Source organism: Anolis carolinensis, chromosome 2 (assembly GCF_035594765.1).
Source record: "Anolis carolinensis isolate JA03-04 chromosome 2, rAnoCar3.1.pri, whole genome shotgun sequence".
NCBI lineage: Eukaryota > Metazoa > Chordata > Lepidosauria > Squamata > Dactyloidae > Anolis > Anolis carolinensis.
This window is the reverse complement of record NC_085842.1, coordinates 233,351,095-233,367,038: the sequence shown is the minus strand read 5'-3', so window position 1 is coordinate 233,367,038 and position 15,944 is coordinate 233,351,095. Positions and strand designations below refer to the sequence as shown.

The 15,944-nt window shown below is 38.6% G+C and overlaps 1 protein-coding gene across 2 annotated transcripts in view; it reads left to right on the top strand.

The window, feature by feature from the left end:
- The window catches only part of adamtsl1 (ADAMTS like 1), a 671,866-nt gene that overhangs the window by 472,625 nt on the left and 183,297 nt on the right, over window positions 1–15,944 (top strand). For both annotated transcript variants that reach the window (XM_062971884.1, XM_008103489.3), the window contains 2 exons: window positions 3,613–3,687; window positions 10,802–10,959. In XM_062971884.1, the coding sequence (XP_062827954.1) occupies window positions 3,613–3,687; window positions 10,802–10,959 (233 nt within the window). The remainder of the gene's footprint in view (window positions 1–3,612; window positions 3,688–10,801; window positions 10,960–15,944) is intronic.

Sequence of the window (15,944 nt, the reverse complement as noted above, 5' to 3'; positions counted from 1 at the left end):
TCATGCTTCAGCCTTCAATCGGACCATGTCGACGTTATCATTCCATTTACAAACTAGTTAGATTACTGTTGATGCTTAAGAAAATCTAGACAATTATATGACTCGGAGAACCTAACATTACTTTGTGGCTTCAACAACTTGGCTTCAAAAGATGCATCATAACTCAGTTTGCTGGCTTTGCTGGAGTTGAACATTTAAAGCCATAAGAAAGCAAGAGCAGGACTTTTTATAGTGTGAACATCAAATCTGTTTTCACAAGGGAGTAAGGAGAAGGAAGAACAGAAGCCCCTTATGGTGGTGTTGAGCAGACTGGGTTTTTTTTTTTTATAAAGTTAACATAGAAAGTTGGCTGTTGGTTGCACTTCAGATGACCTGTGGGTAAACATAGGCTTTCTATTTTCAGCAGTCCCAATCCATTAAGTTTTATTAACCTATTTTTGTACTACAAGGGCAGCAAATGTTTCACTGACCCCTTTAAAATGTTTGAAAAAATGTGGTAAAATGTATTTGCAAACAATCAAAGGTGCTGTAAAGTAGTTTTCTCTGTCATTCTCTGAAATTACAAAAAGGTCTTAAAATGTGATTCACTCGGACTAAAATAGAAGGAAATTTGGCATCTAGCATGTGTTTTTTGACCATTAGGTAAAATCAATCCAATTTTAAGAGGCAGAAAGGCTAAATGAAAAATTCAACTTTATTTAATTTGAAGCATGATCTCAGCATATGCCATTGTATGGTAGCAAAATTGGTATTTACAAATTTACAGATCATACCTTATTTAAAACTTTAAATGCATTAAAATATTTCGTGTATTCTATCCCACAATTTCTGCCAGTGAATGCCATAGTTTAACAGTGAATAAATGTTTCCTTTTATCTATCTGTGTCTTTCACCATTCAGGTTCATTGAATAACCCTGGATTCTAGTTTTATGGGTCAGGAGGAAAAACATATTTACCATTTTTTCCACTCCACTGCAGTCTTTCTTTATTGTATTTTCCCTTGAATTAAAAGCCTCCATTATTTTTCTACCTTTTGTTCAACCTTCTGATTGATTGATTGATTGGTTGGTTCTTCTATACTGTAGCGCTATAGAGTCATTTTTCTACAGTTATAGAGGATCTTTTTGAGATGCAGTAACCAGAATTCAAAATGTGAGTCAGACTTTCCTTCTACATCAGCGGTTCTCAACCTGTGGGTTGTGACCCCTATGGGGGTTGAACGGCCATTGCACAAGGGATCACTTCTTCAGGTCCTTCTCCTATATTTCCTTCTCCTCTTCCTCTTCTGGCGGCACAGGGCAGAGAGAGTAATGGGGAGGAACTTGGAGGCAGAGGCACCTCTTAAGCATATACAGGCAGTCCCCAAGTTATAAGCAAGATAGATTCTGTAGGTTTTTTCTTAAGTTTAGTATGCATGTAAGTCAGAATAGGTACATTTCTTAAGTGTAACTCCAGCCATACATACACATATACACATACACATACACACACACACACACACACACACACACACACACATATACATATACTAGCTTTGAATGGCATAAGGAAGGATTAACATCCCTGTGGTGTTTATTTTGCTGTCTGTGCCCATGTTCAGAAGATGTTACCTTACATTCCGTCCCTGTGAGAATTGGATTTTGAAAAAATTGGAAACAAGAATTGGAGATAAAACTTCAGTGGGGACACTTTCCCCCTTGATAACCCTTTCAGGGGTGAACTTTCCTTCTGAAGGAGAGATTTCTCTGTGTGTGTGTTGTCTCAGCCCAGTTCTTAACTAGGAGTCATTTGTAACTCAGGGACGGTTTGTAGTCTGAAGAACAACATGGTCACACAAACGTGTACAGTCCTAAGGGCTGAAGTTATGAAGTAGCAATGGAAGTAATTTTATGGTATGGGGTCACCACAACATGAAGAACTGCATTAAAGAGCATTACGAAGGTTGAGAACCACTGTTCTGCATGGTTACAGCCATTCACATACCCCGCACTTATACTGTTCTTGGATCCTCAACCAATATATATTGTGGAAACAAACAATGGTCTCAATGTCTGCTTCATTGGCTACTCTGATAAAGTGAATTTTAAAAAGCCAGGTCTTGACTTTGGGATAAAGAAGCACCATATATCTTTTATAGAGCACCATGGTAGCATTTAGAGTTTTGGTTCTAATGCCATGACATTTCCTTAAAGTAACAGATACTGTTTGTTTGTTTATTTATTTATATCCTCCCTTCTTCTCTTAAACAAGACTCAATGCGGCTGACAACACTGAAAACAGCTTGGGTTATTAAGCTCTTTGCCTAATGTCTTTGCATATTGTGTCTCAAAACTCATAGCAAAGAAGAGTTTGTATCATCAATGTGCTCTTAACTTTTAGATCAATGGTTCTCAGCCCGGGATCCCCAGATGTTTTTGACCTCCCAGAAATTCCAGCCAGTTTACCAGCTGTTAGGATTTCTGGGAGTTGAAGGCCAAAAACATCTGGGGACCATAGAGTGAGAACCACTGCTTTACACTGATGAAAAATCTGGTGGACAACATAGGACCCACTGACTTCCCAAGAAACCCTGTTTTTGCAGCCCCAAAAGCTCCCAGCTTCTCCTGCCCAACTAATGCCTGAAAAAAGTGTGTGTGTGTGTGGGGGGGGGGGATATGGAAATAAAGAAGTTGCATTCCTGTAACCCTCCAAAAAGGACAGTTCTCCCCTAAACAAGTAGTCTTTCAGCCCCATGCCTCCTAAAGAACTCCTGCTATAGGTTCATCGACCTCTGCATATATCTATACAAAGTGTAGCTCATATATAGAAAAATTTAAAGCCTGGACTATATGTCTGCTATTGTATCCAACACATTAGATGCTGACCATAGAATCATGCTGGAGGACTTAGAGAGATGTTTTCTGAGGTTAAAATACAGTGGAGCTTTCCTCTGCCATTTCCCCACTATTTGCAGGAGTGCTATGCCCCTAGAAACTGGAGGGCCTACTGCTCTCACCCATCTCATCCTTTGCCTGCTTTCATCTGCGCTTCATTCTTTCATCCTGGCTTGTTCTATTTTCTCAACACTTCTTCATCACCCTGTGTGAGGTTTCCTGGATTCCATCCTCAGAACGTTTTCTGAATCAACTCAGCAATGTGTTAATTGAACTCTGTTAATAAATATCTCATCCCAACCAAATTAATATTTCACCACTTTTCTTACAAGAGAATGTTTTCATTTTCAGCAAAAAAGTTGTTACGACCTTAATGCACATTTCTTAACATTGCATATTTGGACTGGTGAGAAGGAAGTTTGCACAAAGGTTGTTCTTTAAGGGGAGCAAATGTTTATCATAAAGAAAGAGACCCAGTGTGATTACGATAGCTTTCTTTTTAACATGAGGAGATCATGTGCATGATGACTATGAATGGTAGGACATGATAGTTTCACATTTGGTTTTCCTTCAGAGTTCATTGCATTTGAGTGTTTATCTTTTTAGGTGGTCAAAAACTTGGCTTGCAATTTTCCCATGAAGAACTGTTTTTACTGCTTGTTTGGAAACCGGGGGCTTCCTTTGCTTGTTGATCATGTGTGGTTTTGCCTTCCCTCTCCCTCTTTTCCCCCCATTCAGTGGATGACACTGTGGTTGCTATTCCCTACGGAAGTCGGCATGTACGCCTTGTGCTGAAAGGCCCTGATCACTTATGTGAGTAAGCATACCCTTTATTTTAATATTGAACAGTTCCTAATATCCTCTGAAGTTCTTTTTAGAACAATGTTTTCTGGGGGTCCCCCCCCCTTTTTTTCCATTGGGGATTAGAGTCGTGTATTCAGCTGCCAGTCCCAGGAACATCAACACATCTTTTTTTGAAAGAGTAGCTATTTGACCCATTAATAAAAAATCTTTATACCCCTTTTGAATTTTCCATCCATCCATATGTGTATGTCTTGTATACGACTAGACTGATGTTGAAGATTTTAGTTAAAAAAAGTGTTTCACCAGCTGATGAGAATACAGTGGAGATTTCCCTGCTGCTCAGATGAACCATCATTACTTTAACACATGTTCCTGTTCATATGTTTACCTTTGCATTTTTTTAAATCTTGGAGTAAAATCTAAAGGAGATTTCCATATTTAGTACAAGGTTATGCTGTTCATAAAAGCATTCCATCCAAAGAAAGCATGCCAATGTCTTTCCCAATGTGGGGACTCCTGATGTATTGGACTACAAGTCCCATCATCCCTCATTTAATACAGCCAAAAGTCATGATGCAGGTCAAAGTTCAACATATTTGTAGTTGGGAAAGGAACAAGATGGTAAAATGATCAGGGACGGAGGCTTTGTAGAGACAGAAAATAGACACGGACTTTCCGACCAGTTGTACTACTGCATGTTTGGCTTGCTTAAAAGGCTGACAGTAGGAAAGTTGTGTTTTGGGAATATCCTCTTTAAGTGGGGTCCCTAGTTGATCCATTTTTCTTACTTCAGAATGACTTGGCCAATGTTGTTTGAAGGCATATATGCAACTGAGCATCTAGACTGAAGATACAATATGGAGATGGAAGACAGGACCCCTGAGTAAATACTAATAAAGAATTAGAGGAATATGATGGTTGTAAATGTGATCTGTGAGTTTCTCAGAGAATGAGAAACTCATAGTGAGAAGACACTGAATGTTTAAAGGAGGCAATTCCAGGACCACAATTATGTTCTAATCTAAACTCACACATTTTTTAAATGAAAACAGTAGAAAACCTATTGCCTGAATTATGACAAAATGTTCTTCTAAACTCTCTGTCCCTGCAGGAAGATCAAATAGGTTTTTTTAATCACACACCCAGCCATTATTGCCTTGATAGACATTGCAGTGCAGACCCCATCTACACTGCCATACAATGCAGTTTCAAACTACATTATATGGCAGTGTAGATGGGGTCACACATTGTCAATTAACCTAATATTCTACATGCTGTTCCAACAGCATTGCAGGTTTTACTCATCTCTTTTCTCCAAAGGAAGGTTTAAATATGAGGTAAAGATGCAGAATATATAGGTCGATGATTGCACATAACATATATGTTTTTATAGAGAGTGAAATAGTATAATTCCACAAGTACACAGAGACAGTTAAAATGTGCAGCTGGTTGTCAGTTGTAAGATAAGCAACAGCAATATTACAAAAGCAGGATGTAGTTCTGTAAAAGCTTAACAACATTGTATGATGGAGAGTTTATTTTGTGCCTCACAAGGGTCGATGTCAATGGTTCTCAACCTGGGGTCCCCTGATGTTTTTGGCCTTCAATTTCCAGAAATCCTAACAGCTGGTAAACTAGTTGGGATTTCTGTGAGTTGTAGGCCAAAAACATCTGGGGACCCCAGGTTGAGAAACACTGGTCTAAGTTGTGTTTGTCCTGAAAGACCAGTACTGTTTCTCGAACTAGAAAATGTTATCTCTTTGCTTCTCTACTTTCAATAAAATTAAATTGTTAAGAGGACAGGAGAGGGAGGCTTCATGCAAAAAATCTATGTCAGTGGGAGATGCTGAGCAAATGCCCTATAAATCTAATAGATGATATTTTTGCTGATTATTATATTGATATCCCACTTTCTCAAGTAAGAATGAAGGTGATTAATAACAGAATGGTACAAATACAAAAACAAGTATAAAAATGTTAAAGTATTATCTTAAATGTATGGACTGCGATGGAAACAAAAGAGCAAATAGATCAAGAGACTTTGACATATCTACACCTCCCTCTCCTTTTAACTCGTCTACATTTTGTTCTGTTACAGCCTGGAACAAAAATAGATGTAACTGGCAGTGTTACTACTTAGTGTATACAAGATATTCAACACTGTCAACATGCCAAAATATTTTGTGCCTTAAACGTTCAGCAAACAAAACATTCTGCCACTTAGTAGCATACATGTTCACTTGCTTTGCAATGCCATCCTAAACAATGTCTAGTGCAACCAATTATCTTCAGAAATCACATAAGTAGTTGAATGGCGTCCAGTTGGATGCAATTCCATTGCTACATGATCTAAAATTAAATACTCCTGGGGCTTTCTGGAAAACCCCTGATTTTGTTGAAGAGTGTATCTAAACAAAGAGTATCATGAACACTTAGAAGCTATCAAAACAAGTCTGGGATATAGTTGTGCAGAAGCACCAGTGAGAATTGAGTTATTAAAATCCAAACTGTGAATACCCCTGAAACACTGTTAAATCTATTCTTACAAAATGGAAAGAATATGAAATGTGGCTTCGCTTAGAGGAAACTGTCCAGCAAAGCTATATGAGGAGATAAAAAATAAGCAACAATCAAGAAGCCATTGGTAACACTGGAGTAATTGGAAGGATCTACAACTGAGGACCTTATCACATTGGGATATAATCTGTTTATATCAGTATGCATCCCATTTTTTCAGGACTGGATGCATACTGTATTAAGACCAGATGCATTCTTCATCACACCTGATTATTACGATTCTTATGATTTGAAAATACTTTGCTTTGACTCATCACACCACAGAAGGTTGGCTCCTCCCAATCTATTCATAACACCCCCTACATCATTCTTTTACCTTTTAAAAAGTATTGTTACTAATGAGAGGCACAAAAACAGTGCTTCAGCAACGGAAGAATCCATGGTATTTCAAAAAACACAATTAGGATTCCATCTGCAAATAATCTGTTTCTGTGATGCTTTGCTGATGGATTCTGATAGGATGGTGCAAACGTCATGTGATGGGACCTGTTCAAAATCATTTTCAGTCTCAGAAATGGAGTGTTTTCTAATGTGGTAAGGTCCTGAGATAAGGAAAAACTATCCATGGGGCAGCTTTCACTTGGATGCTCCCCAAAACTGGACTTTATAGAAGACTAGTGGGAAGAAAGTAATTTCTGAAACAAACCCATATCAAATTATATTAGGTGTTTGCAAAAAGATATGTAGTGACATGAATGAAAAGTTCATGGTCTAATGAGATCCAAACGGAATTTTGGGACCTTACCATCAAACATTATATGTTTTCATAGTGAATAGTGCCCATTTCCCTAGTGAAGTATGCAGGATGATATTGTTAGCAACTGTTCCTCAGCAGATACCAGAAACCTGACCTGGATTGAAAGCAATGTAGATGGAGCTAAATACAGGAATGCTCTAGCACAGTGGTTCTCAACCTGTGGGTCTCCAGATGTTTTAGCCGTCAACTTTCCTAACAGCTGGTAAACTGGCTGGGATTTCTGGGAGCTGTAGGCCAAAACACATGGGGACCCACAGGTTAAGAACCACTGATCTAGTGGAAAATATGTTTCAGTCTTCAAGGGCCCTGGTACTGATCCCTTCCATCAGTGTAATTACACCAAGTTTGTATTAAAATGGCCCAGTCAAAGCCCAGGTCTGAATTTCATTGAGAGTGTATGACAAAACTCAAAAGCAGCAGTCCCCATACAACCTGAGAGCGGGAGTAGATTTGCGAAGGAGAATGGGTAAAAATTGCAGGATCCGGATGTATAAAGTCAGACGAGGTGTACCCAAGAAGAAACACAATTTTAATTGGGACAAGATATGTTATTACCAGACTCAGGGGGGGAAGATGAATAATTGGCAACCAGCAACAGTGGTTTGTTTCACTTGTGTATCACAGCAAAAATATTTTACAACTTCACGGTGTAGAGCAGTGGTTCCCAATCTCTGGTTCCCTATGTGTTTTGGCCTACAATTCCCCAGAAATCCCAGCCAGTTTACCAGCTGTTAGGATTTCTGGGAGTTGAAGGCCAAAACATCTGGGAACCCACAGATTGAGAACCACTAGTATCGAGCATGTTGCATACATCAAGTGGTAACACTGCCAGTTGCTTCAATTTCCATTCCAAGTTTTAGCGCAAGAAAATGTAGAAAAGTCAAAGGAGGTGAATCCTTCTGCAATGAACTGTAATTCAATTGAAGTAATAGAATATATATGTTATAAAAGTATAGCTGATACACTATAGCACTGTGCATTTCAAAGAATTGTGAGATACAAAGATAAAATCAATGCAATATGTTAAAAACTTTTTTTTGTAAAATTCGTTCTGAAAATATGTATGGTAATGAAGGGAGCCTGATGATAAATAGGTAATCAACAGATGATGAATCTTATCTTGGAATAAACTTCACAAAAGATCATGCTCTTGTCATGTGTTTGTAATAAATGTGTTTTCCAAGCGAGAAAGCAGTCTCCGTTACACTGATCCCAGGTCAGTTTTGCTGATGTGAAGAAAGAAATTGCCTGAAAACCTTAGTTGATTGACACCTAAAGCAGTTTCCATTTAACGGGTCATGTTACTACACTGCACCATGTCTGGTCATGTTCACAGTATTATGGATTGGATACGCTGTTATTCTTTGAGGGTGAGAAACTTGGGCATAATGCCAGTTCATTGAGTCCCTGTGGATTATCTGTGAAGAATATTCAAGAGAAACTGCCATGTGAGCCTGTCCTTGTGTTTCTAAATTGTTCTTTCCTTCTTCAGTTTCTTCCACTTTTTTTTTCTTTCTGCCCCATGTATTCCTAAAACCAGTTGACTGAAGCATTCAACCTTATTGTAAAGAATACTCACACTTTGGTTGTTAATGAACCCATGAAATACTTCATTAAAAGATCAGTGTGTTTGCTTTGAAATATAAAATGACTTTTTGAATAAATATAAAAAATTGTGTTGTTATTTAAAATGCCTGAATAGCCTCTCCTCATGTTAGTTGCTTAGGAAAATCTTTTATATGGATTTCTCTAAAAGAGATTGTGTGTGTGTGTGTGTGTGTGTGTGTGTGTGTGTGTGTGTGTGTGTGTCAGGAGTGACAAGAAACTGCAATTCGCTTCTGGCGTGAGAGAATTGGCTGTCTGCAAGGATGTTGCCCAGGGGATGCCCTGATGTTTCCAATGTTTTTACCATCCTTGTGGGAGGCTTCTCTCATGTCTTCACATCTCTAAAAGAGATCAAGAAGCAGTGCAGTTTTCTCTTGAAAGATTCCTAACATATCTTTCACTTTTTCCTTATGGGCACACAAGCATACACTTAGAATCCATTTGTACTCTTGAATTTGAAGAAGATGCCTATATCACACTTTGAAAAATGTCAGGAAGTACTACAGCTTACACTTGGAGTATTCAGTGTGTTCTCACACACATAGGTGCACACACAAGCACACAGTAGGAAAAACAGTAGAAAGAAGTTAATGGGCTTAAGTTAATTGCCTTCACAGAATGTTGTTTAATGATGTTGTGTCCCACCTCGAGCCACAGTGAGAGGTGGGTAATACATTTAATTATTATTGTTGTTGTTATTATTATAAAAGTACCATCCATGATAATAAATACACTGTCCCTATTTTGCGCCTTCAAAAGGAAACATATATAGTGGATGCTTGTTTTCCACTGACGTTTGGTTCCAGGACCATCTGTGGATACCAAAATCCATGGAAGTACTGTTATATACAATGGCATAGCAAAATGGTGTCCCTTACATAAAATGGCAAAATTAAGGTTTACGTTTTGGATACATAGAGAGCAAGGGGATACATAGAGAACAAGTGGGTTAAACCCTTGTGTCGGCTGAACTGCTGACCTAAGGTTTGGCGGTTAAAATCCGTGAGATGGGGTGAGATCCTGTCTGTCAGCTCTAGCTTCCCATGTGGGGACATGAGAGAAGCCTCCCAGCAGGATGGGAATAGATCCGGGTGTCCCCTGGGCAACGTCTCTGTAGATGGCCGATTCTCTCATACCAGAAGCAACTTGCAGTATCTGACTTCTGACGCAATTTTTAAAAATTGCATTCCTTTAGCATATTGATTTCCATGAGGATCCCAATAAAGGTTTCCAGGTTAAAAACCTTAACATGTGCTTTGTGAGTTAAATGTCCAGCGTAAAATACAGGAGGACCATCTCAATCATCCCGTTGCCAGCTGCCCTTACTACTTGTTAGTTTAAAAGATTATAAAGTTATTAAAATTGGCTCTCTGTCTCCACAGATTCTGCATCCAGAGAGTCCATCACCCGTGCCTTGAAAATATTCACACATAAAAATAACCTTGATTTTGCCATTTTATATAAAGGAGCTTATTTTATTATACCATTTATATGATTGGGCAAGCACCCATGGATTTTGGTATCCACAGGGGATCCTGGAACCTAACTCCAGCAGATACCAAAGGCCAACTATGCTAAATAATCCATCACACTAAACAAAAAATAGTGTTTTGGACCTTGTGACCTAAACATGGTAATTCTCGAATCCTGATGGGCTTTTCCCCAACATTTAAGGGAACTGGGAATCAAATGAAATAAAAATTGGCTTTTTAGCACGGTCTCTCATTTAATTAAATAATAACTTAATTCTAGACATTCCAAATTGACAATAATTTAAGTTGTCCCCTCATGCTAGGATGTTTACTGATAACTTAATTGATTTTGACAAATTAGTTCCTGACTCTAAACTCTGCCCCACGCCCCACAGAAATTGTTCTGGCTTCCATAAAAACTGAATAGATAGGCAGAAGAGAGTAAGAAGGCATTTTATGAAGTTAAACAACATTAAAGATATCAATCAAGTACTGTATTAATCATGGTGGAAATGGATGAAGTTAAATACTTGCAGCTTTCTCCATATTGTGTAAAAATATAGCTTGTGTGTAAAATACATCTCACATTTCTTTCTGATAGTCATTTGCAATGCCATATATTTAAGGATGGGTTTTTTTCCCTTTCTCACTGTATCTCATTTACCTGTTAAGACTCTTGTGTTACATGTTGAAATGTACTCATGTTTCTCAGCTTTAGAAACCAAGACTCTACAAGGCGTAAAAGGTGAAAACAGCCTCAGCTCCACAGGTTCTTTCCTTGTGGATAACTCTAGTGTTGACTTCCAGAAGTTTCCAGACAAAGAAATCTTGAGAATGCCTGGCCCTCTCTCTGCAGATTTTACTGTCAAGGTAAGAAACAGGGAACAAAATGGCAGTGTTCTTTTTGGAGTAACATAGAAAACAAAACTCGGTGTGGGGTTGTTGTATGTCTTTCGGGTTATGTGGCCATGTTCCAGAAGTATTCTCTCCTGACGTTTCGCCCACATCGCCGACAACACATTAAAACTCTTGGCATTATATTGTTATATGGACATTCTGCCTGTAGATGCGCCACAAAATATTTTTATTTTCCCAAGAGTTTATTAAATATACACTAAAGTGTGCTGATTAAGCACACCTAACACCTACTAGCGACATGGGAATGGTGTTCGATCAGAGTAAACAATATAATAGGATTATTTGCAAAATCCTCACACCTTTTTCTTTGTTTCGCCTTTTTACTCCCTCTCCCAGTTCAGTGATATAATGCTAAATCAGCTATGAGCAACATGACCCTCTGGCTAGTCCTGTGTAAATAGGAATGTGTCTATAGTGTTATGCTTTATATGTTTTTTTTATTTGTTTATTGTAGACAGTTCTCAACATGCTGTTTTTTCTTTGACTGTATTGCATGAATAAGCCCCTGGTGGTGCAGTAGATTAAACCACTGAGCTGCTGAAATTGCTGACCGAAAGGTTGGCGGTTCTAATCTGAGGAGATGGGTAAGCTCCCGCTGCTAGCCCCAGCTTCTTCCAACCTAGCAGTTTGAAAACATGCAAATATGAGTAGATCAATAGGTAGCGCACCGGTGGGAAGGGAATAGCAGTCATGCCGGCCACATGACATTGGAGGTGTCCACGGACAAAGCCGAGAAATGATGAGCACCAAGCCCCAGAGTCGGACACAACTGGACTTGATATCAGGGGAAAACCTTTACCTTTACCTATATTGCATGAGAATAGAGAACTGAAGAAGAGTATTTTACTAGTGTTTCAAAATGCCAGTTGAGGTATGAACTGCTTTGCATGAGGAACAGAATAAAAGTGGTCTACATATTTGGGGTTGTGTCCGTTCTCAAGATGTTGCTTGGGCTCAGAGTAAGCAGGAAGAAAGCATTATGCTCCTTCCTGTAAAACAGGAGGAAAACATGAATGTAATGATTGACACATCTAATGGGGAAAAAGGCAAAAGAAAAGTCCCGATACCTGGGTCACTGAGCTGTGAGCTCCCTAAATGATACCTCATGGGTTCCTTGTGTACTTTTCTAACCTTTTATTGTAAGTAATATGACTTTATAGAATTCAACAGACCAAGATAAATTCATGACCTGACTACACTCCTAAGCAAAATATACACATATATGCACACACTTGTTTTTCTTAAAAGAAAAGACAACTGTGTAAACCATTCATAGATACTCTGAAGTGTGTTGTAGTGATTTGAGCATTGAACTACCACTGTGGAGACTATGGTTTGATTCTCCACTCGATCATGGAAATTCACTGCATGATCTTAGGCAAGTCACGCTCTCTTAGTTCCAGAAAACACCATAACAGGTTCACTTTAGGGATGCTATCAGAGAAATAATTTGAAGGCACACAATAACAAGTTCACAGTGGGTTGTCTCCAACAGATTATCTTGCCATCATTCTATAAGGAATATATAATGAAGGTATTTTAAAATGTGTGTGATTCACAATCTAAGGACAGCATTGATTGTGAGATTAAACATACATAGGATGAAGCAAGTCAGTTAGGAAACTTCATGATAAAGAAGAGTTTGTATAAAATGAAGTTGAGTTAGATGAATTGCACTGAGATTCGGGTAAGAAATGGAGGTTAGTTCATGGCTCTGTTTTTTAAAAAACTGCTCAAGATATAAAATGAATGGAGGAGTAAGCCAGGAGACTCTTTAAGATGAGTAGGCTGGCTTTGGTCAAGAAGTCATCATATCCCTTGGAAGTTCTGCTTTGTATAGTACTGGCAGTAAGAATCAAGTTGTTTCCTCCCATTAATGCTTTCCTATTCTTCCAGGTAATATAAAACACATTGCTTAGAGCAGTGTATGCATTCTATAAAGGGGGCAAGGGGAATTGCACAGACAAATGTGAACGTTTGGGAATTAAAACAAAACAAAATCTATTGGGCAGTAGGGCAAGAAAGGAGGGGATTAGGTCAGCAGGGCCTGAAGGATTTCAGCTGTAAAGCCGTAAAAATTGTATAATATCCAGGACACCATAAATTTTTCATCAGGGGACACAGAGCCAGAGGGCGTTTGATTTAAGCTGATGCTGATGACCTTGTGACAGATGGAAATACAAATGACTACGCTGAGAAATGGGACCCATGGTTAGATTAAATGGAAGAAAAGTTAATAGACTAAAACTGCAGACCCTCTTGGCATGGTAACTGCAGATGTAGCAGGCAGTATTGAGCTGCTGAAAGGATTCCCAGAAAGAATAAATTCATTAAATCAACAGTAATGTTAATTATCGAGCTATAAACAAAATAGCAGTGTTTTTCTTGACTATAGACATGGCAATAGGCATTGCAATATGTCTTGTTTAAAATAACATTTATAAAGCAACAGATTCAATGTTCAACAAGACAGATTGTCAATCTGCAATTAATGTAATGTCTTGATTTTCATGGAGAAATTTACTGTGTTGTGAACAATATAACTACTTTATATACTGATATATAGGTCCACCTCAAATGTAAGTTGAGGGCAGGTTTGGAGGCCAAAATTAAGGATTTTGATATGTCCCGTGGATAACTCGAGGATTATTCCACAGGAAGGTGAAAGTGCCAGTATTGCCTCAGGAATCCATCTGCCTCTGGCTGCCACCAACATGTCTCTGTCCAGGCATTCAAAGAGGCTAGAAGCAGTGTCATGTTGGAGAGAGTAAAGGACAGACTAAGCTTTCATCTTTCCTCCATCTACTGAAAGAAAGGGATAGTTCCTATTTTATGAGACTTCACATAAAATATTTACATTGAGCTGTGAATATTATTTATTGGTTTATATCCCGCCTTTCTCAACCCCTGGGGGGACTCAAGGTGGCTTACAAACAGCACTACATAGTGCCTACAACATAAAACATAAAAAGTTACATTAAGATTAAAATAAGCATACATAAAACATATTTAAATGCAATCTAATTTTAAGACACAGCATGGATACATGGACCTAGGTGTTTTGTTTTTTTTAGTTGATGTTTTGGCTAAATACATGAGTATATATGAGTTTTGACTTCTACTTGAATATATAGGGCACCCAAGTGTATCTTCTGTGCAGTCTATGTCCTGTGTCTTGGAATATGTGTTCAATGAGTGCAGACATTCAAATAAACATATTTTCTCCTTGGGAGGTAGCATGAATAAATTTTTGGACAGTGCTGGTAAAGAGATTTGTAACTGTTTTGCAACAACATAGCCAACTTCTCATTGGCTTGACCACTGGAGCACTGCATGCTCTTCAGTTGACAGCGGTGAAAAATATGGGAAGCTTGGCTTGAACTGAAGTCTTCTTGGAAATTGTTCCTCAGGCCAGGAGGATCATCAGCATTCCCTCCAACTGCCCCAATTTGGTAGGGACAGCTCCAGTTAATCCTCAGCCATTCTACTTTCTTGGATGCTTTTACAACGCTCCAGTTTTCCTCTCCTCCTACCACTTTCCTTCTTTCTCCTCTGATTACTTCAACTGGTGCTATGTGAGTTCAAAGTGTCAAAGTAGTTTTCTCTGTTATAGCAGCAGTGAGATTAACTGTTGCCCTTCCCAGTTGGCTCATTTTGCTTTCTTTTTCTTTTTCAGACTTACCTAAACTCCAGAGTATTTCTTCTTAAAGTAGTAGTTTTTATATGTTCCCCTCATTAAGAACTCTTTTTGTTTTGCTCAGCCATACCTTTTTCACCTCATTGTGGTGTTGCTTGGCCATATTGGTCCCAGTTTTGGGGGCTCCAAGATGTATCTGACAGGTTGCACACTCCCAAACCATATACTAAGAATACTTTTCTATATTGCTTCTTCATATGTTGTGCCCTGGTACTAAAAACTACTTTATTTCCTGCTTGAATTATAGCCCCAAGGTTTCGGAGGTAGTTTGTTTGCATGAGGCGTTAAACCATATTTTAAAATTATTAATGCAAATCACAGTGAGCCATAAGCTTGTGTGGTTATCATACACTGAAACCCTAAGATTTGGAGATTAATTAAAATAAAACAACTTCATAACCCTGTGATTTGAAGTTAGCTTGTTTCCATGAAATGTAGGCAGACTAGAAGAGAAGAGAGTCCAAGCTCATTCTTATAATGTTAAACGATTATTTGGCATTACATCCAAAATAGCTCATAGTCTTCAGTGCTAAGGCCTTCTGTCTATCTGCCATACGCCTTTGTACTATGATAGCAAACTAAATTTGGGGATACAGAGTTGTTGGCACCAAAACTAACCGGCCCACAACTGATGTCACCTTGTGCTACACTCTTGTCTGGTGAGACATCAGTGAGAATTTGAAGAGGTTAGTGGGACTAAATGGCATATATTACTTTCCACCTCTATGGGCTCCTTTTTTGTGTGCTAGAATAATGGCAGTTTAGCCTAAGGTCACAACATTGTAGCTCTTCCCAGGATAGAGAAATGCTTCTCTCTAATAAGACGATTAGTTGGATTCTGTATACACTGTAGAAAAATGTGTCCTTCATGTAATATAACTTTTACCCATGTTCAAAGCTCACCTATTTTCAGTATAGCAGAAGTGAACCACTTTGTAATTTTAAAGTGTATTTTGAATATATTTCAGCAGAGAAAGACAAATCACAAGCCCTACATATGGTCTGTAGTAAGGCAAGTTGAGGCCTCATAGTTGTCGCGACCATGCCCGCCGGGGAGCTGTAGTCTAAAAATGTATCTCATCCAAGCTCTTCACTGTTCCAACCTATTTGTGCAAGTAAGGGGGTTGGGGGGGGGGCAGGTGTTACATAGATTGACCCCTTTCAGCTTCTCTATGTCCAAACCAAACATGCTAACTACTGTACTTCACTTGTAATAAAGGAGACGAGGGGGGATTAGGAG